Here is a 27,216-nt window from a genome sequence, read left to right on the forward strand (position 1 = left end):
AAGGATAATGTAGTCACTGTCACTATGTTGCAAAACAGGAAAAGCCTATAAACTAATATCTTCACTGCTGGCAAGGAGAACAACTTAGAGTCAGTGGATTTCAGAATACTTAATCTTCTAATCCAGTAGTTTTAGTTTGGAAAGAGATAACAGGAGTCTTTTTATTGCTTTTTCTGTGGCATTGGCTTCTTTTGTTTCATTTTGGGACCTCTCTTTTCTTTCAGCTTTCCTCAGATGAACTTCCTCTCTGGAGGTTTCTTCTGGGGAAATAGTTATAATGAGGTGTGTGGCGACCAAGGGGCCAAAAAACTGGCCGGTACTGGAAACGGTGTTTACACTTTGGAAGGAGGAAAGGTCTGTATGGGAACCTAAAGTAGACTCTTGGCTTTCTTGGTGGAAAAAAATGGAAGGGACACCTGGGTGTCCTTGTGATGGGCTGGAACCTAGTCACTGGATTCCTTGTGGTGGGAGGAGGGGTGAGTGTAAAGATGTGGCAGTCTGTAGGGTTCACATTGTTTTGTGAACCTCCAGGAGGGGTGACTACCCCTTCTTGTCCTGTGGGGAGGAAAATCAGGTTAGAAATCAGGCCTGATAAAAGAAACAGAAGGAAGATAATTTAGTATGGTAAAAAAAAAAAAAAAAAATGGTAGCAAGGGAGAAAAATGGGAAGAGAGAAATAGAGGAATCTCAAAGCATGTTTGGAAGAACTGCCAAAGTTTAGTAAAATGATACTTAGACATACATTATGACCCAGCATTTCTACTCCAGGAAGTTTATTGGAGAGAAGTGAGTGCATATGTTTCCAAAAAGACTAATTCAAGAATGTTTCTCGTAGCCTTACTCATAAAAGCCTAAATCTGGAAGAATTCCAAGTGTCCAGCAATAGGAGAATGGATAAACAAGCTGTGTACATTCATACCATGAAATATCACTCAGCAATGAAAATGAAGAACTAAGAATATAATGACCGGATAAATCCTGTGGCTGTTACGTTGACCAAAAGAAGTTAGACAAAAGAGTGCACACTATAAGATTCCACTGATAGGAAGTTCAAGAACAAAAGTAATCTGTATAAAAAAAAAAAAGTCAGAAAAATATTTACCTTGGGATTGGAATGGGTGTTATTTAGTGGAAAGAATCACTGGGGGACTGTTTCAATATGTTTTATATTTGGTTGGTGTTTACATGGATAGGGGATACACACAGACACATATATGTATATATTTAGACATATATACATATGTGTGTGTAGCTGTAAAATGTGATCAAGCTGTACCTTCAAGACTGATGCATTTTACTGTACCTTGGAAACCTTGGTGGTATAGGGGTTAAGAGCCACGGCTGCTTACCAAAAGGTCAGCAGTTTGAATCCACCAGGCACTCCTTGGAAACTTTATGGTGCACTTCTACTCTGACCTATAGGGTAGATATGAGTCAGAATCGACTTGGTAGCAATGGGTATGATAAAAAATATTCGGTGGAAAACAAGAGCTTAACCAACATTAAGAAAATAAAAATAATTGCCCTTCAAAGGCCATTGATCCCGAAGGTCTGCCTCACTTGCCCCTGTAGTGACGTCATCCCTAGAGAGAAAGGAAGGGGACATTTGCATGCAGCAGAGGAAAGAGCACTGATGACCAGAATGCAATTAGTTTCTGAGAAAAAATTTGCATCAAGCTCAAATGTCAAGTTATTCCCTCTAGCTGTCTCATACAATTGAACTGGCTATGAAAAAGTAAGCTTCCCTTTATAAAATTGTTCCCTCACTTTTAAAAAAACCCAGTTGCTGGTTAAGTCCATTCTGACTCATGGTCACCCTGTGTGTCATAGTAGAAGTGTGCTCAGTAGGGTTTTTAAATTTTTTTATTTATTGTGCTTTAAGTGAAAGTTTAAAAATCAAGTCTGTCTCTCGTACAAAAACTTATATACACCTTGCTATGTACTCCTAGCTGCTTTCCCTTTAATGAGACAGCGTACTCCTCCTTTCCTCCCTGTATTCCCCGTGTCCATTCAACTAGTTCCTGTCCCGCTCTGTCTTCTCATCTCGCCTCCAGCCAGGAGTTGCCCACATAGTCTCATGTGTCCATTTGAGCCAAAAAGCTCACTCCTCACCAGTATCATTTTCTGTCCTATAATCCAGTCCAATCCCTGTCTGAAGAGTTAGCTTCAGAAATGGTTCCAGTTTTTGGCTAACAGAAGGTCTGGGGACCATGACTTACAGGGTTCCTCTAGTCTCAGTCCCACCATTAAGCCTGGTCTTCTTACAAGAATTTGAGGCCTACATCCCACTGTTCTCCTGCTCCATCAGGTATTCTCTGTGTTCCTTGTCAGGGCAGTCATTGGCTGTAGCCGGGCACCATCTAGTTCTTCCTGTCTCAGACTGGTGTAGTCTCTCGTTTATGTGGCTCTTTCTGTCTCTTGGGCTCATATTTACCTTATGTCTTTGGTGTTCTTCATTCTCCTTTGCTCCAGGTGGGTTGAGATCAGTTGATTCATCTTAGAGGGCTGCTTGCTAGTGTTTAAGATCCCAGATGTCCCTCACCAAAGTGGGATGGAGAACATTTTCTTAATACGTTTTGTTATGCCAATTGACCTAGATTTTCCCTGAAACCATGGTCCCCAGACCCCCATCCCTTCTACTCAGGGCTTTGAAGCATTTGGTTTATTCAGGAAACTTCTTTGCTTTTGGTTTAGTTCAATAGGTTTTTAATGACTGATTTTTTGGGGGAAGCAGATTGCCAGGACTTTCTTCTGAAGTGCCTCTGGATGGAACTTCCAAACTTTTGGTTGGCAGCTAAGTGCATTAACTGTTGGTGCCAATCAGGGACTTCACTCTTGTAAAGATTTACAAATACAGGCTGGGAAATGGCTGCTGAGCATGAATCATGGGAAAATGAACTTCCCACAGGAAGCTGAGAGTACTGAGGCGCTTAAAGAGTTCCTTCTTCTTTAGAAAGTTGAATTTAGGTTTCCTGACTGGATAATATATGCTTATTGTGGCCACAGCCACTTCTGGAAATTCTGTTTCACCCATAACCCCTGGAAAGGGCAACCTTACATGCCTTCTGTCTATGGTACACAATTTCCGTCAATGGTACACACCTTCTGTCAATGGTACACACCTTCTGACAATGGCTGATTGGACCTCTGATAGACACTCAATCCATTCATTGGCTGGTCAGTAACCAGTTGGGTCCTCTCTTGAAAATTTCAAGGATGAGACACAGTTAGTGGAAGATGTTAGTGGATGTAGGATTCGGGCAAGAATGTCAGATTTTGTCCAGCTGAGTGTTCGGTAAGCAGAGATTGCCAGTCTGCATGGAGCAGCAGTAGAATGGGGAAAGGCATCTCAGAGAAAAAGCAAGAGACCATGCGGTACCAGAAAGATGGAGGGAGCAGCCTCTATCCTTGATTATCCAGTACTGGTCTTAGTGAGGGCTGGCTGTACTCAAGGTCTTTGAATGTATCACGTCATTACAATAATCACCCCACTTCCAGGAGCACTCTTTTTTTTTTTTTTTTTTAAAGCTGGCTTGAGCAGATGCTTGTTCCATGAATAATATACCAACTCTTTCTCCAATATCCACCCAGGCTACTGGGTATTGAAATAGAAGTCTTAGTGTAAAATATTATGACTGTAACTAGATTAAGACATTTCAGACTACAGGAGATGATTAAACCCCAAATTACCTGTTCTTTTTTCCTATTTAACTAGATCAGTCCTAAATTTTTGTAACATGAAAATTTTCTGCTCAGAATCCAGTCTCTGGGGAGAAGCTAGCCTCATCCTTAAGCTCCAACTTGACATTTTGCTATCATCCTAGATTTAGCTAGGCAGAGCTATGCCATTCAGTAAGCTGTCCTCTGGCTGTTAACAAACCAACCACCCTCCCACCCTTGTGTTCATCTCATCTCTTGATACCTCAGGCCATTCTCCGTGTCCTCTTGCTGACAATTTGGTGTTAGAGTCTGCCAGGCAGGTTTTCGATGACTCTGGGATGTCCAATACTGTGCAGTGCTCTTTTATGGAAATTTCCAAGATCGAGATCAAGGTACAAGCTTGCCCCAATTACCTACCCAAGAATGTGGGCAGGACCACATAAAACCACATTTTTTCCAGCAGACTAGATACTCGGTGATTTTTTTCAGGTCTCTGGTTGGCAAGTCCAAGTGTTCCAAACTGTGAGAGCTATAGCAATTGACTTGGGAACTTGTCACATCTTGCAAACTTAAGGCCACTCATCTGAGTAGGCTCATGCCATTCACGGTCTCTGACTTTGGCTGAATTAATGCTGCTCGTCGATTCTTTTGTTTATCCTTATTCTGTTCCCATCCCACTTCCTTATAGCCTTTCCAACCCTCCCCAATGCCCTTTCCGAATTCTTAACCCTTCTGTATAGATTACTTAGCTCTGTATTTCAGAGCGAAACCTGAGGTGATTCATCCTGAAATTCTCTGGTTCCTATTCTCTCTCTTCAACAAGAAGTCTACAAACTTACTGCCTCCATTTTTTCACACATATTTAATCCAATGGAATCTGACTCTGCCTCCTCTACTTCACAAAAGCTACTTTGGCAAAAGTCATTAATGGCTCTGAGCATTAAAAAGTTGGTTCCAGTTGTCTAATGCACCTTTTCCTGCCCTGTTTGCCTGGTTAACTCCTATTCCATGTTCAGATCTCATTTCCTCAGAAGTCCTTCTGTTCCCTGAGGCTGGGTTAGGACCCCTTGCAATTTGCTCCTATAGCACTCTTGGAATCCATTTTCATACTCTCATCAGCCATATAATTACTATTCACTGATTATATTCTTGCTTGACTGAAATGTCCACATGATCATCTGGTAGGCCCATGTCTCCTCTTCCTTAGCACAGTGCCTGCAGTAGAATTGAATTGACTGAGGGAAATCTCAGTTTCTATAGTTGCAAGTTACCATGTTCCTTCCTCTTAGGGATAATGTGATGATTAATAGTAACCATTTCCCATTATGTAACATCAATATGCCACTGAATGTCACTGAATGTCAAAGACAAGAGCTCTTCTGCAAGCTTAGTAAGACCAAAATAGGTCAAATATTAAAATATAGATTTAAAACATTTTGAGAGACAGAACAGCATAGTGTTTAAAAGCATAAACTCTAGAGCTAGGTTGCCTGAGCTCTGCCACTTAATAACCATGTGACCATAGACAGGCTACTTAACTTCTAAGTTTCATTTTGCTTACTTGTAAAATGGAGAAAATAGTACTACCTATTTCATAGGGCTTTGGTGAGTATTATATGAAATAATACGTATAAAGTTCTCAGAACATTGCCTGACACATGGTATACATTTAGTAAGATCTAGGTATTATTAATCTTGAATGTTATAGAAAGAGTCCATTAGCATAACCCCATTTTCTTAGGCCCATCCGATTATATTTTATATGTAAAATCTTTGTGCTAGGGATAAGACTAAAAGGTACAGATATTATTAGAATAAGACTTCCATGAGGACTGAGACTGTTGACTGTTGGTCACTGCTATGTCTCCAGTAGCTAGTCTAACCAGTTGCCATGGAGTTAATTCCACCTCATGGCATCCCCATGTGTGTCATAGTAGAACTATGCTCCATAGGGTTTTCAATGGCTGTGATCTTTTGAAAGTGGATAGCCAGGTCTTTCTTTTGAGGTATTACTGGGTAGACTCAAACCATCAGCCTCTCAGTTAGTAGTTGAGTGCTTGTATTTGCCACCCTGGGACTCCTGTAGCTGGAGTAGCCCCTGGCATATAGTGGGGCTTAGTAAATATTTGATGAATTAAATGAATGGTCAGGCAGACATTGAATGCTCCTCTCTGTGTATTTTTGTGGAGCTCAGTGAGAATTTAATTCCAGTCCCAGAAAACTTGGAATAATAATTTTTTACATTTAAAATTACAGTATAATAAAAAAGTTAAGGCAAAATATTGCTTGGGATTTGGATATCAATTTCAAGTGGGTTTATTATAGTCTAGACATGAAATTCATACCATACCAACAAGTAGTACTTCTTTTTTTAAAAAAGGTAATGAGGAGAAGATCTGTTTTATAATTACCTGTACTCTGTGGTTATTTGGGCAGACAATTGCTGGTCTGTAGTGAACTGTACTGATTCTAAGAGAAGTAAGCTTTATCGTTGATATATAATATGCGTTTCTTCCCTTACATGACACATGGAGTCTTTGCAAAATTCTCATGTGCTTTCAGAGGGGAACCAGAAAGAAATATAAATCCTGTGATTAATTTACTCACAATAAATGCAGCACAATTTATTTTGTATCCTGGTCAAATCTCTGATTTTGCAGATGAGGAATTTGGAACCCAGGGAGTGCCACAGAGGACTCTTTCCATTCTATGCTATAAGGGGAAAGCCTATTGGTGTAGTGGTTAAGTGCTACCTCTGCTAACCAAAGGGTCAGCAGTTCAAATCCGCCAGGTGCTCCTTGGAAACTCTATAGAGCAGTTCTACTCTGTCCTATAGGGTCGCTGTGAGTCGGAATCCACTCGATGGCACTGGGTTTGGTTTTGGTTTTGGTGTGCTATAAGGCAAGCCATTTAAACAATGCCATTGTTACAGTGTCGGGTGCTTTGGCAAATGTAGATGATAAAGACACAGGGCCTGTTCTTGTGAGGGAGGAGATGCTACACACATACAAACCTCTAATACAGAGCCAAAGGCACATAAGTGTTGTGGGTGATGTACAAATTGCTGTAAGAATTCAGAGGTGCCAGAGAGAGAGATTGCAATTTAAAAATGATGTGTGTTAACAAAGGCTTTGTGAAGACAATTCTGTAGTAGTATTTCAATGTTCTGCTTGAAGCAGAATTGCAATAAACAGAGATGAAAGCAGCAAGAGGGAACAGCAGCAGCTGCTGCCATGGAGAAGAAAGGAAACAGGATGAGTTTGGAGACTCACAAAAGACCCTGTCTGGCAAACCCAGGGTATGAGTAAGTGAGCAATAAAGTGAACCTGGGCTGCTTGGATAGAGTGAAGCCACACTGGAAGAACTTAGAGGCCAGTTTGAGGGGTAGTGGAGAGAGTGAGCCAAATTTAGGAAGCAAATCTCATGTTTCAGTAAGTGTTTCTTTAGATGTGAATAAAAGAAACATATAATCTCTTTCTAAGGAGCCCTGGTGGCACAAAACGTTGAGCTCTGGCTGCTAACCCAAAGGTTGGCAGTTCAAACCCACCTAGCCACTCTGTCTCTGCAGGATAAAAGCTCTGGCGATCTGCTTCCTTAAAGATTACAGCCACGAAAACCATATAGGGCAGTCCTACTTTGTCACACAGGGTTGCTATGAGTTGGAATTGGCTTGACAGCACCCAACAGTAACAATCTCATTATAACTTGTGTGGCTACATATTTACAACCCCCCCGAAGAGTGGTTCCCCTTCTGGGAAGAAGGCGACTAACTCTGTTGTATGAGGCACTTTTAACATCGATGTTGGCAGGTGATGACTGGGGACTTTGCCTTGGGGCTGGGTGGGAAGTGTTATTTATGATCTGTGATTGCCAGAGCTGGTGCAGAGGCTGGACATGATGATGTCTCTACCTCTCTATTCTGGAGTGAGCTTTGGGGGCTGGGGGCAGAGAACTTGTCCTGGAAGGAGTAGTGTCTGAACCCCTGCAAAGCCCCCCAGGGGCATGTGAGAAGAGGGAAGAGATCCGTTTGACTCCAGGGTCTCTGCTCCTTGAATAGCATATAATTTTGGGGAAAAAGTTAGACCCAGGTTCCGCAAGATCTTTTTTTTTTTTTTTTTTAGCCCTTTCTCTTTCTCCTCTCCCCTTTCCTTCCCTTACTTTTCCTTTCCCCAGTGATTTGCAAATCAATTCTAAGGCTAAGGCTACCTGGAAATTTTGTAGTTTGGGAAAAGCAAAGAGAAGAGGAACAGTGGAGAAATTGAATCTAATACAATCCTAAAGAGAGAAACCGAAACCTATGCTCACTGCAGTAGTATGAAGATATAGCTGACGGGGTGTGATTAGAGTAATTAACAAACACAGCCTAATCACCTATCATGTGCCTATTACTATGCTGCTGGGGAGATGGAAGAGATGAACACTGGTGTAATTCAAGGTAGAAACTGTTAAGTGTATAACAATAAACACTAGTATTTGTATAAAGTTTGAAAAGTTTTTTTCTTGTATGATACTCATTTGGTCCTCAAGACCTCCATTTGAACGAATGTTGTTAATAATGTCACTTCACACATGAGGAGAGGGATGCTCAAGAAAGGACAAGCGTGTCTAAAGTCACGGAGCTAGAGCTGAGACTGTGACCAAAGCCTTCAGCCTCTTTCTCTTTACCCTGAAGGCTGATGGCAGCTGGTGTAAATATTCCCAATTTATAGGAATGTATAATCATGGAGCGACATTTTGTCATTTTCCATGACTTATTAGTGAACCCATATACAATAAAAACAAAACCCTTACCTTCTGCCACAGTTATGACCAAGCAGCAGACAAGAAACCAGGAGGAGAAGCAGAGCCTGCGAGCCATGGCTTCTATCCCAGTAGTCGCTGGGCTGAACCCAGTGCAGCTTTAAAGAGGCGTGGTGAGTCACCTACAGCCTGATTCAGGTGATTTGCCTCTGCAGAGTGGACCACAGTGATCAGGCGTGTGGTGTGAGGGTAAGAAATCAGCCAGGAAATACCAGACAGCATTTATCAACCAGAAGCCTCTTGTAATGACAGCCAAACATCATTCATCTTTGCGTGGAGTCACGTTTTGGACGACTATGCCCTGGCAATCCTTTTAATCCCCTCAAATCTTCTCCCATGTTCATGCCTTCTCTTTAGTTGTCTGTAGGTATCTCAGTCTGCAAGAGAAAGAATCTGTTCAGGAAATAATCAACGCTGCTTCTCTCTGTGTGGTTTGTTGCTGTTGTTAGATGCTGTTGAGTTGGCTCCGACTCAAGGCAAACTTATGTATAATAGAGCCAGTATGTTCAAGTCCACTGCTGTAACTACTATGCCAATCCATCTCACTGAGGGTCTCCCCTATCCTTGTTGGTCCTCTATTTTACCCTATTCTACCGATCGATCCCTCCTGATGATGTGTTCAAAGCAAGCGAGATAGAAACTGTTCTGTTGCTATCCAGTAAGTTTTTCTTTGGCTAATTTTGGGAAGTAGATTGCCAGGCCTTTCTTCCTAGTCTGTTTTAATCTGGAAGCTCCACTGAGACCTGTCCACCATGGGCGACCCTGCTGGTATTTGAAATACTGGTGGCATAGTAGCTTCCTGCATCATAGCAGTACATAAGTTACCACAGTATGACAAATTGGCAGACAGGTGGTGGCTATGTAGCTTACTTATTTTAAAAAGGCAAAACCCCACGTGGTTTGAAGAATTGTTCATGGACCTTCTATCAGGATTTATGACTTCTCTTTCTTGCTTTTGTCCAGAAGGCCAGGGCAGCAGATTCAGAAAGCTATCTTCTCTAGTAGCCATGATGACCACTGTCTAAACAAACAAGACAACTTGGGGGAGCAACTTAGTGAGTTGTTCTTCTGAGCTCCTTCTGATTCACCAAATTGCATATAATGTGAACATAATACATCTGAGCCTCGTTTTGCTTCCTGAGAGAAGGACTTCTGTCTGCAGCTGCTGGAGGAACGAGAGGAGATGGTCGAAAGTGATTAAAAGCACGGATCTTGGAGATGGAGAAAACTGGCTCCAATCTTGCTTCCTTTCCTTACAATCTGGGTGACTATGGATGAGTCTCTGAGACTTGCTGACACCTCAGGGCCACATCTGTAAAAAGGGCTTGTAGCGTCTCCCTCATAGGGCTGTTGAGATGAATAGACATAAAGGTCCTACCACAGTGCCTGACTTGTGAAAGAAGGTGGTTGTGATTGTTATTAAATTATCATAACCCTAACTCATAATTTGTTCTTTCAGAAGGTTGTATTTGTCAAATCATTCAGTCACTTAAAAGGCATCCCTTTTGAGCAGAGCATTTTCCTGGGCCTTGCAGAAAGAATACAACTGAATGGCTTTGAAGGGCTAGTAATCTAATGAGGGAGACTGTGAAAAGTGAGAAACAAAATAAGTAAGAATTTGTTATGGACCAGAATGTATCCCCCCAAAATATGTGCTATATATCCTAACCTCTATATTATTGTTAGGTGCTGTCGAGGCAGTTCCCACTTACAGCGACCCTGTGTACAGCAGTATGAAATGCTGCCTGGTCCTGCACCATCCTCACAATGCTTGTTATGCTTGAGCCTATTGTTGGAGCCACTGTGTCAATCCATCTCATTGAGGGTCTTCCTCTTTTTTGCTGACCCTCTACTTTACTAAGCACGATATCCTTCTCCATGGATTGGTCCTTCCTGATAACATGTCCAAAACATGTGAGACAAAGTTTTGAAATCCTTGCTTCTAAGGAGCATTCTAGAAAACCCTGGTGGCATAGTGGTTAAGTGCTATGGCTGTTAACCAAGAGTTCGGCAGTTCGAATCCGCTAGGCGCTCCTTGGAAACTCTACGGGGCAGTTCTACTCTGTCCTACAGAGTCTCTATGAGTCGTAATCAACGAGACGGCAGTGGGTTTGACGGAGCGTTCTGGCAGTATTTCTTCTAAGACAGATTTGTTCATTCTTCTGGCAGTCCATGGTATATTCAATATTCTTCACCAACACGATAATTCAAAGACATCAATTCTGCTGTCTTCCTTATTCAGCTTTCACATGCATATGAGGCAATTGAAAATGTCATGGCTCGGGTCCTCAAAGTGACATCTTTGCTTTTCAACACTTGAAAGATGCCTTTTGCAGCAGATTTGCCAATGCAACACTTCATTTCATTTCCTGACCACTGTTCCCATGGGCATTGATTGCAGAGACACATAAATTGAAATCCTTGACAACTTCAATATTTTCTCCATTTATCATGGTGTTGGTTATTGGTCTCATTGTGAGGATTTTTGTTTTCTTTATGTTGAGGTGTAATCAACATAAAGAAAACTAAAAGTTGTCTTTGCTATTCATCAGGAAGTGATTCAAGTTCTGCGTCTTCTTCTGAATCCGGCTTGAATTTCTGGCAGTTACCTGTTGGTATACGCTGCAACAGCTTTTGAATGATCTTCAGCAAAATATTACTTGTGTGTGATATTATTGATACTGTTCGATATTTTCTGCATTCTGTTGGATCACCTTTCTTTGGAATGGGCACAAATATGGATCTCTTCTGAGTGTTGGGCCAGAAAGCTCTCTTCCAAATTTCTTGGCATAGACAAGTGTGTACCTCCAGCCTGCATCTGTTTGTTAAAACATCTCAATTGGTATTCTGTCAATTCTTGGAGCTATGTTTTTCACCGTTTCCTTCAGTGCAGCTTAAACTTCTTCATTACCGTTGGTTCTTGATCATATGCTACCTCCTGAAAGATTGAATGTCAATCAGTTCTTTTTGGTACAGCGACTCTGTGTATTTCTTCCATTTCTTTTGATGCTTCCTGTGTCATTCAATGTTTTTCCTATAGAATCCTTCAATATTGCAACTTGAGGTTTGAATTTTTTCTCCAGTTGTTTCAGCTTGAGAAATACCGAGTGTGTCCTTCCCTTTTGGTTTTCTAACTCCATGTTTTTGTACATTTCATTTTAACACATTGTCTTCTCCAGCTGCCCTTTGAAATCTTCTGTTCATCTCTTTTACTTCATGATTTCCTCCTTTCGATTTAGCTACTCTGCGTCCAAGAGCAAGTTTCAGAGTCTCTTCTGACATCCATTTTGGTCTTTCTTGCCTTTTTAATGACCTTTTGCTATCTTCATGTATGATGTCTTTGATGTCATTCCATAATTCTTCTGGTCTTTGGTCATTAGTATTCAATACATCAAATCTGTTCTTGAGATGGTCTCTAAATTCAGGTGGGATACACTCAAGGTCATATTTTGGCTCTTGTGGGCTTGTTCTAATTTTCTTCAGCTTCAGCTTGAACTTGCATATGAGCAATTGATGCTCTGTTCCACAGTCAGCCCCTGGCCTTTTTCTGACTGATAATATTGAGCTTTTCCGTTGTCTCTTTCCACGAATGTAGTCTATTTGATTCCTGAATATTCCATCTGGCAAGGTCCACATGTATAGTCACCGTTCATGTTCCTGAAAAAAGGTATTTACAATGAAGAAGTCGTTGGTCTTGCAAAATCTATCATGCGATCTCCAGTGTCGTTTCTGTCACCAAGGCCATATTTCCAACTACTGATCCTTCTCTTTGTTTCCAGCTTTCACATTCCAATCACCAGTAATTATTAATGCACCTTGATTGCATGTTTGATCAATTTAGACTGCAGAAGTTGGTAAAAATCTTCAATTTCCTCATCTTTGGCGTTAGTAGTTGGCATGTGAATTCAAATAATAGTCGTATCAACTGGACTTCTTAGTAGACACATGGATATTATCCTATCACTGATGGTGTTATGCTTCAGGATAGATGTGGAAATGATCTTTTTGACTACAAATGAGATGCTATTCTCTTCAGTTTGCCATTTCTGGCATAGTAGACTACATGACTGTCAGATTTAAAATGGCCAATAGCAGTCTATTTCAGCTTACTAATGCCTAGGGTATCGATTTTTATGCATTCCGTTTTATTTTTTTTTAATTGTGCTTTAGGTGAAAGTTTATAGCTCAAGTTAATTTCTCATACAAAAATTTATACACATATTGTTTTGCTACATTAGTTGCAATCCCCAGAATGTGACATTACACTCTTCCTTTCCATTCCAGTTGCCCTGTGTCCATTTGACCGTCCCTTTCTGCCTTCTCATCCTGCCTCCAGACAGGACATGCCCATTTGGTCTCAGGTATCTGATTGAACTAAGAATCACACTCCTCATGTATATTATTTTTCATTTTATTGTCCTGTCTAATCTTTGTCTGAAAAGTGGGCTTTGGGAATGGTTTCAATTCTGGGTTAACAGAGCATTTGGGGGACATAGTCTCAGAGGTTCCTCCAGTATCTCTTAGACCATTAAGTCTATGAACAGACACTTCACCAAACAAGACATTCAGGTGGCTAACAGACACATGAGGAAATCCTCAAAATCATTAGCCATTAGAGAAATGCAAATCAAAACTACAATGAGATACCATCTCACCCCAACAAGGCTGGCACTAATCCAAAAAACACAAGAAATGTTGGCAAGGTTGTGGAGAGATTGGAACATTTATGCACTGCTGGTGGGAATGTAAAATGGTACAACAACTTTGGAAATCGATTTGGTGCTTCCCTTATACAGCTAGACATATAAACACCATACAACCCAGCAATCCCACTCCTAGGAATATATCCTAGAGAAATAAGAGCCCTCACATGAATAGACATATGTACACCCATGTTCACTGCAGTGTTGTTCACAATAGCAAAAAGATGGAAACAACCTAGGTGCCCATCAACAGATGAATGGATAAACAAATTATGGCACGCAACACACAATGGAATACTACGCAATGATAAAGAATAATAACAAATCCATGAACCATCCCATGTTCCAATAATTAATGGATCTTTGCAGCTGTTTCTTCTCATTTTGAGTCATACCACCTCACTAAATGAAGGTCCCCAAAACATTATTCCATCCATGACATTAAGATCAACTCTACTTTCAGGAGGCAGCTCTTCCCCAGTCATATTTTGAGTGTCTTTCAACCTGAGGGGCTCATCTTCCACACTATACCAGGCAATGTTCCATTGCTATTCATAAGTTTTTCACTGGCTAATTTTTCAAAAGTAGACTGCCAGGTCCTACTTCCCCATCTGTCTTAGTCTGGAAGCTCCACTGAAACCTGTTCACCATGGTTGACCCTGCTGGTATTTGAAATACCAGTCGCTAAGCTTCCAGCATCACAGCAACACTCAAGCTACCACAGTACAACATACCGACAACAGATGTGTGGGGTAGCCTTTATAATTCCATTTGTGAATGGGTTCTCTTTGTTATGTTAAAGAGACTGTATTAGAGTAAGGCATATCTTAAGGGAATCTCTTCTGAGGTACAAAAGAGATTAAACAAGCAAGAGAGGAAGCAGAGATGGGGCAGAAGCTCAAAAGAGACAAGGGCCTTCCTCCAGAGCCAACACAGAGAGAAAGCCTTGGCCTAGAGTTGGCACCCTGAATTCAGACTTCTGGCCTCCTAAACTGTGAGAAAATAAATTTGTTTGTTAAAGCCACCCACTTCTGGTATTTCTGTTATAGCAGCACTAGATAACTTAGAGAATACAAACACTCAAAAACTAGAAAATAGTAAATCTTATAGGCTTAATGTTAATCGTAGGCAAAATTCTAGAACAGGTCATTAAACAGACAATTTTCAGCAGCTCGAAAAGGAAGCAGGGAGCATACAGAACGGGCTTACTTCCTTAGATCCAGGCACTACCCACTCATTCAACAACTCTATTGACCGTGGGTCATGTGCCAGGGACTGGGCTAAGTGGTGGGGTTAAACATAGCTCGTGGAGCTTACTGTCTGACAAGGAAAACCCAGACAAACTAGGAAGAAAGGCCTGGTGATCTATTTCTGAAAACCAACCAGAGAAACCCCTATGGATCACAATGGTCTGACCCATAAACAATTATGGGAATAGTGCAGGACTGAGCATCATTTCTTTCCATTGTGCATGAGGTTGCCATGAGTTGGGGGTGACTGGACAGCAGTTAACAACAAGAAGGAATAATAATATAGAATTTTGCATGTTAAGAGAGAGAAAGTAGTGGGGCCTATGGGAACACAAAGCAGAGAAACATAATTTATAATTTTACATCAGTGCATGGTATATGCTACTTTGTCCTCTGCATTGGAGACACATTGTCATGCCAATAAAATTATATCCACACAAATGCTTTACTGCCTAGTATTCCATCTTATAAATTTATCAGAAATTATTTAATCAAGATTTTAGTTGATGGAATGTATGGCTAATTGCCTCCATGAACAACAGCCTCCTTGGCCATGAGACCAAGAGAACTGGATGGTGCTACTGTTACTGAACATTTTGATCAATGATTCCATAGAAAAATCCTGATCAAAAGAGGGAAAATGCAGAATAGAATTTCAAATTCTCATGGACTCTAGACTTTCTGGAGCCATAGAGGGTGGATGAACTCCTGAAACTATTGCCCTGAGATAGACTTTGAACTTTGAATCAAAAATATCCCCTGAAGACTTCTTAAAACCAAACAATAGTTTAGTTTAACTAGTAAAAAATGTCTGCCTTAAAGGTTTTGGTCTTTTAAGAACTATCTATATGGGATCAAATTGACAAAAGCAACTTGAAAGATCAGATGGGAACCTTAGGGGGCAGTGTATTTATGTTAATCAGGGAGGAACAACTCAGAAAAGGAAGGTGAGAATCACTGTACAACTCGAAGAATGAAATCAATGCACTAAATAGTACATGTAAAAACTGTTGAGTTGGTGTGTATTTTGGTGTGTATATTGTCAACAACGACAACAAAATAAATAAAATTAAAAAAAATCTTATTTGACAGAAAGTCCTAACTTAGTTCTTTACTGTTGGTGTATAGAGGAACTAAGTAAGTGCCATATCTTATGTACTTGTATGTTATATATATAAGAAACCCAACCCAGTGCCATTGATAATTTTAGATGTTGAAATTGAAGGAATATAATTTAACCTTCAAATATGTGCGTGTGTATATATATATATATATATATATATATACATATATATATGATGAAATCAATGATGCAGCTGTGAGGTTATCAGGTTCATATGCAAAAACCCTTATTCACCAAAAAAAAAAAAAGAAAAAATATTTCTGAAAGTTTGTTTCAGATGTAGTACTTTGATGAAAATCTTTCAATCCCCTGAAGTTACCTTTTTTTTTTTTTTAATCAGTTTCAACTCATGGGGACCCCGTGTGTATCAGAGTAGAGCTGTGCTGCATAGAGTTTTCTTTCTATATATATAATTTTATAAACAAATGACTGGGGAGGAAGTAGTGAGAAGGGGCAGGAGGAGAGGGGAATGTAAAAACAGCATCACTCATGAGCTCACGAGGGTCCCTGTCTGTGCATGCATGTTCATGCACCTCTTTATCCAGCAAGTCTGTCAGGGCAGGTAGGACACTCTCATCAAATGGACTGCCAGAAGAATGAACAAATCAGCCTTAGACGAAATGCCACCAGAATGTTCCTTAGTGGTGAGGATGGTGAGGCTTTGGCTTGCTTACTTTGGGCACATTATCAGAAAGACCAATCCCTAGAAAAGGACATCATGTTTGGTAAAGTAGAGGAGAGGGTTAGTGAAAATGAGAGAAGTCCTGGGTGAAATGATTCACACAATAGCCAGAACAATGGACTTGAACATACCAATGACCATGAAGATGGCACAGGGCTTGGCTATGTTTCATTCTGTTATACAAGCTGACTTTATGGTAATTAACAACAACAATAATAAATACTCTTAAATAAGAGTCTGGGTATTTATGGATAGTGAAGGGTATAGCCAAGTGCTTCGTGACCAGAGATGTGTGGGATGACTTTGGAAATTTTGGGTTGATTTGTAAGCATTGAAGTAATTTATATACTTCAGAATGATGCCAGTGAGGACAGCGCCCCTTCTCTGGTCTCAGGATATTCTGTCTTTTGAGGAGTACCTCACAGTGACCCTCCCTGCTTCATTCCCTCCTCTTGGTCTCTCTTTCCTTGTTCTTGGTAGTTTAAGATGTTTTTATGATTTCAGGAAACTCAAATTCTGAAAATACTGGGTTCAAATATAATGAAAATAGTTTTTGTTAAGTAATTTATTTTAGATGTTGAAATTGAAGGAATATAATTTAACCTCCAAATAATATGCAGGTCATCAAGGTACAAACCATCCTTCTGGAAGCTAGCAGCCTGATACAGGGAAAATGACAACAATAACAAAGCAGCCACCACTGGCTTTGGACCAGCTGTGTTCAGAAAGACTGGAGAGTTGTAGCTATTTACAACACTTTTAGGGTCATTCTGTAGAACCACCTTTCACACCCTCAAGGTCTCACCAGAATGTCTGCCTGAGGAGTGGATAAGCTTCACCTTGCCTTGCCTGTTGGGATTGTTGCTGTCGGTTGCTGTCAAGTCAGCTTCTATTCATGGTGACCCATATACAACAGGATGAAATGTTCCTCGGTCCTGCACCATCTTCACGATTGTTGGTATCCTCATGGCCACTGTGTTTTTTGAGTGCCTTCCAACGTAGGAAAGCATCTTCTAGCACTAAATTGGGCAATATTCCGTTGTGATCCATGGGGTTTTTATTGGCTAATTTTTGGAAGTAGAATCCAGGCCTTTCTTCTTCATTTTTCATAGTCTGGAAACTCCACTAAAATCTGTCCACCATGGGTAGCTCTGCTGGTATTTGAAATGCTGGTGGCATAGTGCTATGGATTGAATTGTGTCTCCCGAAAATATATGTCAACTTGGCTAGGCCACGATTCTTAGTATTGTGTGGTTGTCTGCCATTTTGTGATCTGATGTGATTATCCTATGTGTTGTAAATCCTAACCTCTATGATGTTAATGAGGCAGGATAAGGCAATTATGTTAATGAGGCAGGACACAATCTGCAGGAGCAGGTGTATTTTAAGTCAATCTCTTGAGATACAAAAGAAAGAAGCAGCAGAGAGGAGAGGGACTTCATACCACCAAGAAAGAAGAGCCTGGAGCAAGCGTGTCCTTTGGACCTGGGATCCCTGCACTGAGAATCTCCCAGACTAGGGGAAGATTGATGACGAGGACCTTCCCCCAGCACCGACAGAGAGAGAAAGCCTTCCCCTAAAGCTGATGCCCTGAATTCAGACTTCTAGCTTCCTAAACTGTGAGAGAATAAATTTCTTTTTGTTAAAGCCATCCACTTGTGGTATTTCTGTTATAGCAACACTAGATAACTAAGACATAGCTTCCAGAATCATACCAACATGCAAGCCCCCACAATACAACAAACTGACAGACAGGTGGTAATCTGTGAGGATAAAGGGCCAGTTTTGCTCCAAGGCCTTGGGGAAGCAAAGGTCGGCCGTCATTATGTCCTATCAGACTGGACTCTGTTTCTGGGCAGAAGCTGCTGAAGCTGCCTTGGAGAGGTACTTCCCTCATAGAGCCACAGTGAATAATCCAGGGAAGCTGCCGTTAAGGCTGCTATGAGTCAGGATAACGTGAGTCAGGCAGCATGGGGCATGGTGGGGGCACCGGGCCTGCCCCCTGAGTCAGGTTGAGGAAGCAGCGATTGGTGGTTCAGAGGCTTACTGCTTAGAGGTCTAGGCGTGGCTCAGGGTTCTCTGTCAGAGGATGGGGCAGAGGCTCTTTTGGGGAACCTAGAGGTTCTGAGCCACCTTCATGGTCATTGGTATGTTTGAATTAATTGTTCTGGCTATTGTGTCAACTGGGGATTTCCTTTGATTTCATTAACCTGATACTTTACCAAACATGATGTCCTTTTCTAGGGATTAGTCTTTCCTGGTGATGATGACGCTGATTTGAAGGTGCTGCTCTGCGGTGGCCTGGATGACTTACTTCCCTGCAAGGCTTGCTAGGGCATCTTCTGCTGGGATTGCTCATAAAAGGGATTTCAGGCTCCTCGATGACATCTTTAGTCCCCTCATTTTGCAGATCAGGAGGCTGAGGCCTGGAGAAGGGTCTTAAGGTCACCCAGGTGTTATAACAACAGAGTGGCAATAACATCCTGGTCAAGATCAGAGAGATGTCCTCTATCGAAGTACATCATTTATCAATGAGGTACCAAACCAGTGGGATAAACTATGTTCTTTTCCCTGCCCTGCCACCAATTAGCTCTTAGACCTTTGACCAGTCAGCTGTCAGCTTAGCTGTCCCTTGATTTTCTCATCTAGATAACAATAGCATTTATTATATGTTGGACACTGTTCTAAGCATTAAATCATTTAATTCTCAAGATAACCCAAGGAGGTAGGTAGTACTATCTTCTTTTTAAAGGTGAGAAAACTGAGGCAGAGAGAGGTTAAGTCATGTGGTTAATAAGTGGCAGAGCCATGTTATGAACCCAAGCAATTTAGCTGCAAGGAGGCCTCATGGCACAATGGTTAATTGCTTGGCTGCTAACCCAAAGGTTGGCAGTTTGAATCCACCCAGCCGCTCCATGTGAGAAAGACCTGGTGATCTATTTCTGTAAGATTACAGCCAAGAAAACCCTATGGGGCAGGTCTACTCTGTCAGACCGGGTCGTTATGAGTCAAAAATCGACTTGAAAGTACCTAAAAGCAGCAGTAGCAACAACAGTTTTCCTCAAAATCATTGTTCTTAATCACTGTGCTAGGTATGTTCTGATACCCTGGCTGTCAATTTACTGTTGTAAAAGTTCTGTGAAAGTACTCTTTATATATATGTATATAATTTATTTTCATTGTTTTTGAGAATATGCACAGCAGAACACACACCAATTCAACAATTTCTGTATGTGCAATTCAGTGACATTGATTACATTCTTCAGGTTGTGCAACCATCCTTTCTGGAGTTGTTCCTCTCCCATTGATTAAAACTCTCTGCTCCCTAGGTTTTTAAGTCTAATCTTTCGAGTTGCTGTTGTCAATTTGATCTCATATATTTCTTAAAAGAGCTTAATACTCAAGGTAAACATTGATTCAGGGTATTTAAAGATTATCTCAGGGCAATAGTTTCAGGGGTTCATCCAGCCTCCAGGGCTCTCGAAAGTCTGGAGTCCCTGAGAATTTGAAATTTTGTTCTGCATTTTCTCTCTTTTGACCAGGATTCTTCTATACAATCTTTGATTAAAAACGTTCAGTAATGGTAGCTGGACACCATCCAGTTCTGGTCTCATGGCAAAAGTGGCAGTTGTTCATGGAGGCAATTAGCCACACATTCCATTTCCTCCTATGCCTGACTCCCCATCCTCTGTTGCTACAGGAGACTATTTGTCATGCCTTGGATGGCTGATTGAAAACTTTTAAGACCCTAGGCACTATGCACTGAACAAGGAGGTGGGACAGAAGCGCTAAGCCCGTTATTAGGCCAATTAACTGCAATGTCCCATTGCAGTGCAGTGAATTACTTAATATGGCCCTTTTAGCCATGCATTGTCTTATGACTCCCACACAATGACTGAGTGGAACTATGCAAATAAGGTGCTTGCGGCCCATCAAGGGATTGGACAGCCTACTAACTATGCAAATAAGGGGCACGGTACCCTTGTAGGAGTGGGACCAGGCAAATGGAACCCTAGCAAGGGGATTAGTCAGTTTTACTGACTAGGCTTAAGATGGCCACCATGCAGCCCTGGTGCCACAGTGGTTAAGAGCTTGGCTGCTAACCAAAAGGTCAGCAGTTCAAATCCACCTGCTGCTCCTTGGAAACTATGAGGCAGTTCTACTCTGTCCTAACGGGTTGCCATGAGTCAGAATCAACTTGGTGCCACTGGATTTTTTAATGGGTTTAGGCTTAAAATGAGCCATCCTAGAGGTGGGAAGGGGGAACTTCACTATCATTAAGAAAGAAGAGCCAGGAGTGGAGTGTATCCTTTGGACCCAGAGTCCCTGCACTGAGATGCTCCTAGACCCAGGAGACAGAAAGAGAGGTATAACACTGGAGATGGTGAGAAGTGGCAGCAGTAGAACCAGGAAACGAGTGTGAGGTGTGCAGTGGGCTTCCCAGCCCATGGAGGAAGGCAGCAATAGTGGGTGTGCTGAACCAGGCAGTGAGAGAGCTGAGCGCCTTTGGACCAAGTCTTGCTGGCGGAGTGGGATGCCTCTGGGCACTTGTTGGTGGAGCTAAAAAGCTGTAACACTTGCTAGAGCAGGGCAGAGGCCAGGCTGAGGGTTGACAGGCTGAGGGCCAGAGAGAGGCCTGCCTGAGGGCATGACTGAGGAGAAGCAGCCCTGACTGAAGAAGTGTATCCTGAGTTATTCCTGATCCTGACTTGTAACCTGTTATTTTCTAATAAACACCATAATTGTCAGTATAGTCTATGAGTTCTGCGTGGCCATTTCAATAAATTACTGAATCTAACAGAGAAGTAGAGAGTGCTGTGGGAGGGATGGATGGTGTCAGAATGGGTAAAAAGGTTGGAGGGTGGAGGTATGTTTGACCTCCACCTCATAGGAATCAGCCTTGAGCTGATGCTGACCTTAATTCTCTCTCCTCCCCCTCTTGAAATTAAATGACATCTGAAGCCAGCGCACCATTTTTGTACCCAAGAAGCCATAACCTAAAACCTCCAAACCAAGGAACCAAATCCCATGAGGTTTTTGGTTGTACGTAAGAAGCCGAGGCTTTTGGTTGTAAGTAAGAAGCTTCAGCAGCTACTGTTTTTTTTTTTTTTGTAAATTTATTTCCAGGTGCTCCTTGGAAAGTCAGAATCAACTCGACGGCACTGTGTTTGATTTTTATTTATCACACAACGTTTGCCAGTTCAACTTTTTACAGGTGTACAATTTATTTACAGTAATTACAATAATAGGCTGTGCATTAATCAATGCGATTTTCCCACCGCTGTTAACCCCTCTTTTCCCCCTCCCCCCTTGCCCCCGGTAACTGCTAATAAACCTTGGTCTCTATGCATTTGCTTTTTTTTTGTCTTTTTATATAAGTGAGGTCATATAATATTTGTCCTTTTGCGATTGACTTATTTCCCTCAGCATATGTCTTCAAGCTCCATTCATATTGTAGCATGTATAAAGACTTTCTTTCTCCTACTGGCTGAGTAATATTCCATCGTATGTATATATCACAGTTTGTTTATCCATTCATCTCTTGAAGGGCATTTGGGTTGTTTTTACCTTTGGCTACTGTGAATAGTGCTGCAATGAACATTGGTGTACAAGTTTCTTTTTGAGTCTCTGCTTTCAAGTTTTGTGGGTATATACCCAGGAGTGGACTTGATGGGTCATACCGTAGTTCCATTTTTAGTTTTTTGAGGGACTGCCACACTGTTCTCCACAACAACTATACCATTTTGCATTCCTACCAGCAGTGGATACAGGCTCCAAAATTCCTGCACCCTCAGCAACATTTGTTATTTATTATTATTATTATTTTAAAGTTAGCCATCCTATTGGAAGTGTGTGAAAGAAGTGTTCTTAAAATTCACCATGTACTTTAAGAGACTTGATTTGCTAAAAAAATGTTTTTATTAAGGTGAAATAAATAAATCAATAAAAAGAGGTTAAAAAAAAACCTGAAATAAATAAATCAATAAAAAGAGGTAGGGGGGAAAAAAAGAAACTAAAGGCACATATCAACCAATTGCATTGTTTGGACTTTATTTGGATCCTGTTTCAAATAAACAAAATGTATGTATATATGTGGAAACCCTGCTGGCGTAGTGCTTAAGTGCTACATCTGCTAACCAAAAGGTTGGCAGTTCGAATCTTCCAGGCGCTCCTTGTAAACTCTATGGGGCAGTTCTACTCTGTCCTATAGGGTCGCTGTGAGTTCTGACTCGATGGCACTGGGTTTGGTTTTGGGTTTTGGTATGTGTATATACATATACAGATATATATATATGTGACAATTGGAGAAATGTGAACACTGCTTGGATATTTGGTAATCATGTATTATTGTTAATTTTAAAAAATTAACAGACTTTATCTTTTAGAGCAGTTCTAGGCTTACAGAAAAATTGACCAGGAAGTATAGAGAGTTCCCAAAATACTCTCTGTTACTCTGTGGTATCAGGATTGGAGGTAGACTCATTAACAACCTATACTATACAGATGACACAACCTTGCTTGCTGAAAGTGAACAGGACTTGAAGCTCTTACTGATGAAGATTGAAGACTACAGCCTTCAGTATGGATCACCCCTCAACATAAAGAAAACAAAAATCCTCACAACTGGACCAATAAAAAACATCATGATAAACATAGAAAAGATTGAAGTTGTCAAGGATTTCATTTTACTTGTGTTCACAATCAACACCCATGGAAGCAGCAGTCAAGGAATCAAATGATGTATTGCATTGGGCAAATCTGTTGCAAAAGACCCCTTTAAAATGTTAAAAAGCAAAGATGTCACTTTGAGGACTGAGGTATGCCTGACTCAAGCTGTGGTATTTTCAATTGCTTCATATGCGTGTGAGAGCTGGACAATGAATAGGGAAGAGCAAAGATGAATTAACCCCTTTGAATTATGGTTTTGGAGAAGAATATTGAATATACAGTGGACTGCCAGAAGAATGAACAAGTCTGTCTTGGAAGAAGCACAGTCAGAATGCTCCTTAGAAGCGAGATGGTGAGACTTCGTCTCACAGGATCTGTGTTATCAGAAAGGACAAGTCCCTGGAGAAGGACATCATGTTTGGTAGAGAGTCAGCAAAAAAGAGGAAAACCCCTCATTGAGATGAATTGACACAGTGGATGCAACAATGGGCTCAAACATTCTGTTGTACATAGGGTTACTTTGAATTGGAATTGATTTGATGACACCTAGCAACAACTCTGAATCCACTTTTTCCTGTTATTAACATCTTGCATTGGTGTGGTACATTGATGTACACTTGATGTTACATTTTATGAACCAATATTGATACATTACTAACTAAAGTTCATGGTATACAATAGAGTTCACTCTCTGTGTTGTACAGTTCTATGGGTTTTGACAGCTGCACGATGTCACGTGGCCACCACTACAGTATCATACAGAACAGTCTCACTGCCGTGAAAGGCCCCAGTGTTGCACCTATTTACCTCTCCTCCAGCAGCCTCACCCTCCCACCCCCATTTATCCCTGGGCAACCACTTGTCTTTTTACTCTGTCCATAGTATTGCTTTTTCCAGAATGCCATATGCTATGTAACCTTTCCAGACTGGCTTTTTTCACTCAGCAATATGCGTTTAAAATTCCTCATGTTTTTTCATGGCTTGATAGCTCATTTCTCTTTATCTATGAAGGACATTTCATTGTATGTATCTACCGCACTTTGTTTATCTATTTGTCAAAATTTTTAGACATGATAATAGTATATGTTTTTCTCTTAAAAAAATCCTTACTCTTTAGAGATACACACTGAAATTTTTACAGATTATATGTTGTCTTGGATTTGCTTCCGAATAGTCATGAGTGGGGAGTAAGTCGGTCTTAGACGGCACAGGGTTGTCCATGGGTTGATAATTGTTCAAGTTGGGTGATGAGTACATCAAGTTTATATATCCTCTACTTTTGTGTATGTTTGGAACTTTCCATTATAAAAAGTTTTTAAAATTACCCTGCACAAATTTTTGTTCCTTTCTCTGTGAGAAATGTCAACAGCACCATAAACTTACCTCAGGGTTAGCGGAGAAACAACTGTCCACAGGGAGAAAACAGGTGGGACACTGTTTAGAAGATTCACCTTCCAAGGGTGTAATTTATTTTGGAGTGACCCACAGGGTTTTACACATAGCAGATACTCAGTAGATTCTTATGGAATGTATGAATGCATCAGTATATGAATGAATGGATAAGAATAAACTTGATTCACAGTGAGTTGGAGAATGCTTCTCTCATAAGTCCATGAACAGAGTTTGTGTGGGCCAAATACAATAATAAAACAATTCTGTATATTTCCCAGTAAACCAAACTGTGCATTTAAAGTTAGCTTTGTCTACCATGACATAACAAGGACCAAATACTCCTACACTGTTCCCCCTTATCCTGGTGGACTAAGGTACACGAAGAGATTTAGTAGCAAAAATCTTCACTCAGCAACTATGTCCCCACCCTTACAGCTCTCAGAGACCACTCTTTGCTCTCTGTTCTTTTACCTTTGTTTTGCTTTCTTAGCCCAGCACCCATCCCTGTTCTTCTGATTACCTACATAATCCTGAGCTTCCTCTTGGGAACCATCACTTCCCCACTTGGGCTGTGACCTATGCCTGTCAATCACAGATGAGATTTCATATGGCCACAGTGCTTGGTTCAGGGGTGGGTGATTGACTCAAGCCCCCACTGGCGTCAATCAGGCCCAGGCAAAATTAGTCCTGGGACTTTTGCTTGAGTTAACTGAAAAGGAAGCATACATTTTGCCTTTGGAACTGAAGTTATGAGGAGACACACCTACATGAAAATAGAGCCTGCCTGACAAGCAGAGTGGAAAGAGACCTGATTCTGATAACATCATTTGAGCCCCTGGATTTAGCTAAGCTTGATGCCAGTATACAGTGCACTACATGTGGTTTGCTGAAACTGATTCTGAGACGTTACCAACATAGTCTATAGTAGCAAATCATATAGAGAATAAAGATTCTATTTTAAGCCTAGGGTTGTTTGCTAAGTAGAAAGAAGAGCTATTAGCTTTTATACTTTTGTATTCGATTACAGATGTAGACATGCAATAGAAAATTGTGTCAGTTCCTGTGATCGGGTAAAGTATTAGCAGAGATTAGGACCAATCTTTCATCGTTTCATGCATTCTTCCTGAGAGCTAAGAGAAACCAGGTGATTAGATCGGCTCCTGTGGAGGTGAAACCCATGGATATTGGAATGTCTTACCTACATATGTGGTAAAATGACTTCACCCAGGGTGCTCAGTCCCCCTCCCCCGATTTGTGCTTGGTGGTAGCATCAGACAGATCCGGGTTGTGGTCATGAGTAATATGGGCTTTCCCCAGCTTCAGACACAGGGTGAGTTCATACCTTTTATCCTGTAGCGTCTAAATGTCCCAGCTGGAGCTTCTGAATGGAATGGTTGAAATCTGACTAAGTGTTAATGATCATTCCCAACAATTTAGTATTCAGTTTGACTAACTATCTGGGTCTGGTTTTGTAGATCGGAGTTGACAGCAACATTGCTCTTTGTATAATGTCTATCATTATACCCGCTGAGAGAACTTGGGAATATTACCTAACTTTGTTTAATTTCCTCATCTGTAAAATGAGAGTAATAATAATAGGTATAACCTTATGTACAAAAAACATACGGATGTTGTGAGTTTAAATGAGTTAAAAAATTTAAGCATTTTGAATAGAGATTGGCACATTGTAAATGTTAGCTATCATTTTACTGAAAAAAATAATTCTCTGCCCTGGGCAAACGTTTCCTCTTGAAAATGGGTGTCCAAAAGAAAACAAAGACAGAAATATGAAGATTTATGAAAATTGTGAAAAGCTCTGTGAGAACATGCAACACTTTTCAGATATCAGTACTTTGAAATCCAATTGGTTCTTTAGTTTTCTGAGGTATTGAGCCAGCTGGAAAGTTGTATTTGAAGGTTCTCAATTTTTTTTTCAACAGAGGAGGGAGGCAGTTGTTTTTAAGATTCTGCTAGATGACCAGTCACAGGCAAACTAACTAAAATCTTGTAACCACACCTCTCCAGACAGTGGTTTAAATCTCAGTAGTTAAGCTGACTGATTTGAGAGATTAATTTGAAATATCCAGGTGCCACAGGAAATGGTAATAAGTCCTGAATTATTCAGGACTTTGACCCAACTTTAGTCAATGTCCCAGGGAGATGATGAAGGTAATGACAAAAGGGTCCCTTATTTTTTCAGAGATGAAATGGTTTTGATTTAAATTTGTAGAATGCTGTTACTATCATTTTTTCCCCTCCCTCCCTCCTTCCCTTCCTTCCTTCCTTTCTTTTTTCTCCTCCCTCCCTCCCCCTCTCCTTTCGCCCATCTCCCTCTCCTTCTCCTTCTTTCTCTCCTCCTTCTTCTTCTTCTCTCTCTCTCACAAGAAATATATACTCCCCTCTCTAGAGGTAACCGCTTTTAACAGTTTGGCATATATCCTTCCACTCCTTTTTCTATACATTTATATACATATAAATGTACACTTAGAAATAGTTTTGAAGGTGGGTTAAAAAATTTTATATATATGTATATATAGAATAGTATTGTGTATTGCTTTTAAAATTTCTTTTTTTTTCTACTTTAGTGTCTTTTCTACAAGAATAGGCAAATGTATAGAGACCAAAGTTTATTAGTGGTTACCATGGGTGTGAGGGGAGAGGAAAGGGGTATATGGTATCTTAGGCTAAGTTCTCTAGAGAAGCAAAACCAGTGAAGTGTGTGTGTGTGTGTATATATATATACACACACATATATATGAGCCCTGGTGGCACAGTGGTTAAGAGGTTGCTAATCAAAAGGTCAGCAGTTTGAATTCACCAGCCGTTCCTTGGAAACCCTATGAGTTGGAATCGACTCAATGGCAATGGGTTTATGTATATATATATACTTATTTATTTATCTCAAGGAAATGGCTCACAAGACTGTAGAGGCTGGCA

General features: G+C 40.8%; 1 protein-coding gene across 1 annotated transcript; it reads right to left on the minus strand.

Annotated features, from left to right (window-relative positions):
* Positions 1–218: 218 nt before the first annotated feature.
* Positions 219–9,241, minus strand: ODAPH (odontogenesis associated phosphoprotein). Its single transcript, XM_003414148.3, has 2 exons — positions 8,452–9,241; positions 219–555 (listed from the first exon to the last, which is right to left on the minus strand). Exons 1-2 carry the CDS (start codon positions 8,516–8,518, stop codon positions 221–223), a joined length of 402 nt encoding a protein of 133 aa, XP_003414196.1. The 5' UTR covers positions 8,519–9,241; the 3' UTR covers positions 219–220.
* Positions 9,242–27,216: the final 17,975 nt, after the last annotated feature.

This window comes from Loxodonta africana, chromosome 5 (assembly GCF_030014295.1).
Source record: "Loxodonta africana isolate mLoxAfr1 chromosome 5, mLoxAfr1.hap2, whole genome shotgun sequence".
Classification (NCBI taxonomy): domain Eukaryota; kingdom Metazoa; phylum Chordata; class Mammalia; order Proboscidea; family Elephantidae; genus Loxodonta; species Loxodonta africana.

Excerpts from the sequence above, each read along its gene's own strand:
- ODAPH (XM_003414148.3), bottom strand. The coding sequence starts at position 8,518 with ATGGCTCGCAGGCTCTGCTTCTCCTCCTGGTTTCTTGTCTGCTGCTTG. Across the intron at positions 556-8,451 it reads GGTCATAACTGTGGCAGAAG|GACAAGAAGGGGTAGTCACC; the intron begins GTAAGGGTTTTG and ends TCCTCCCCACAG.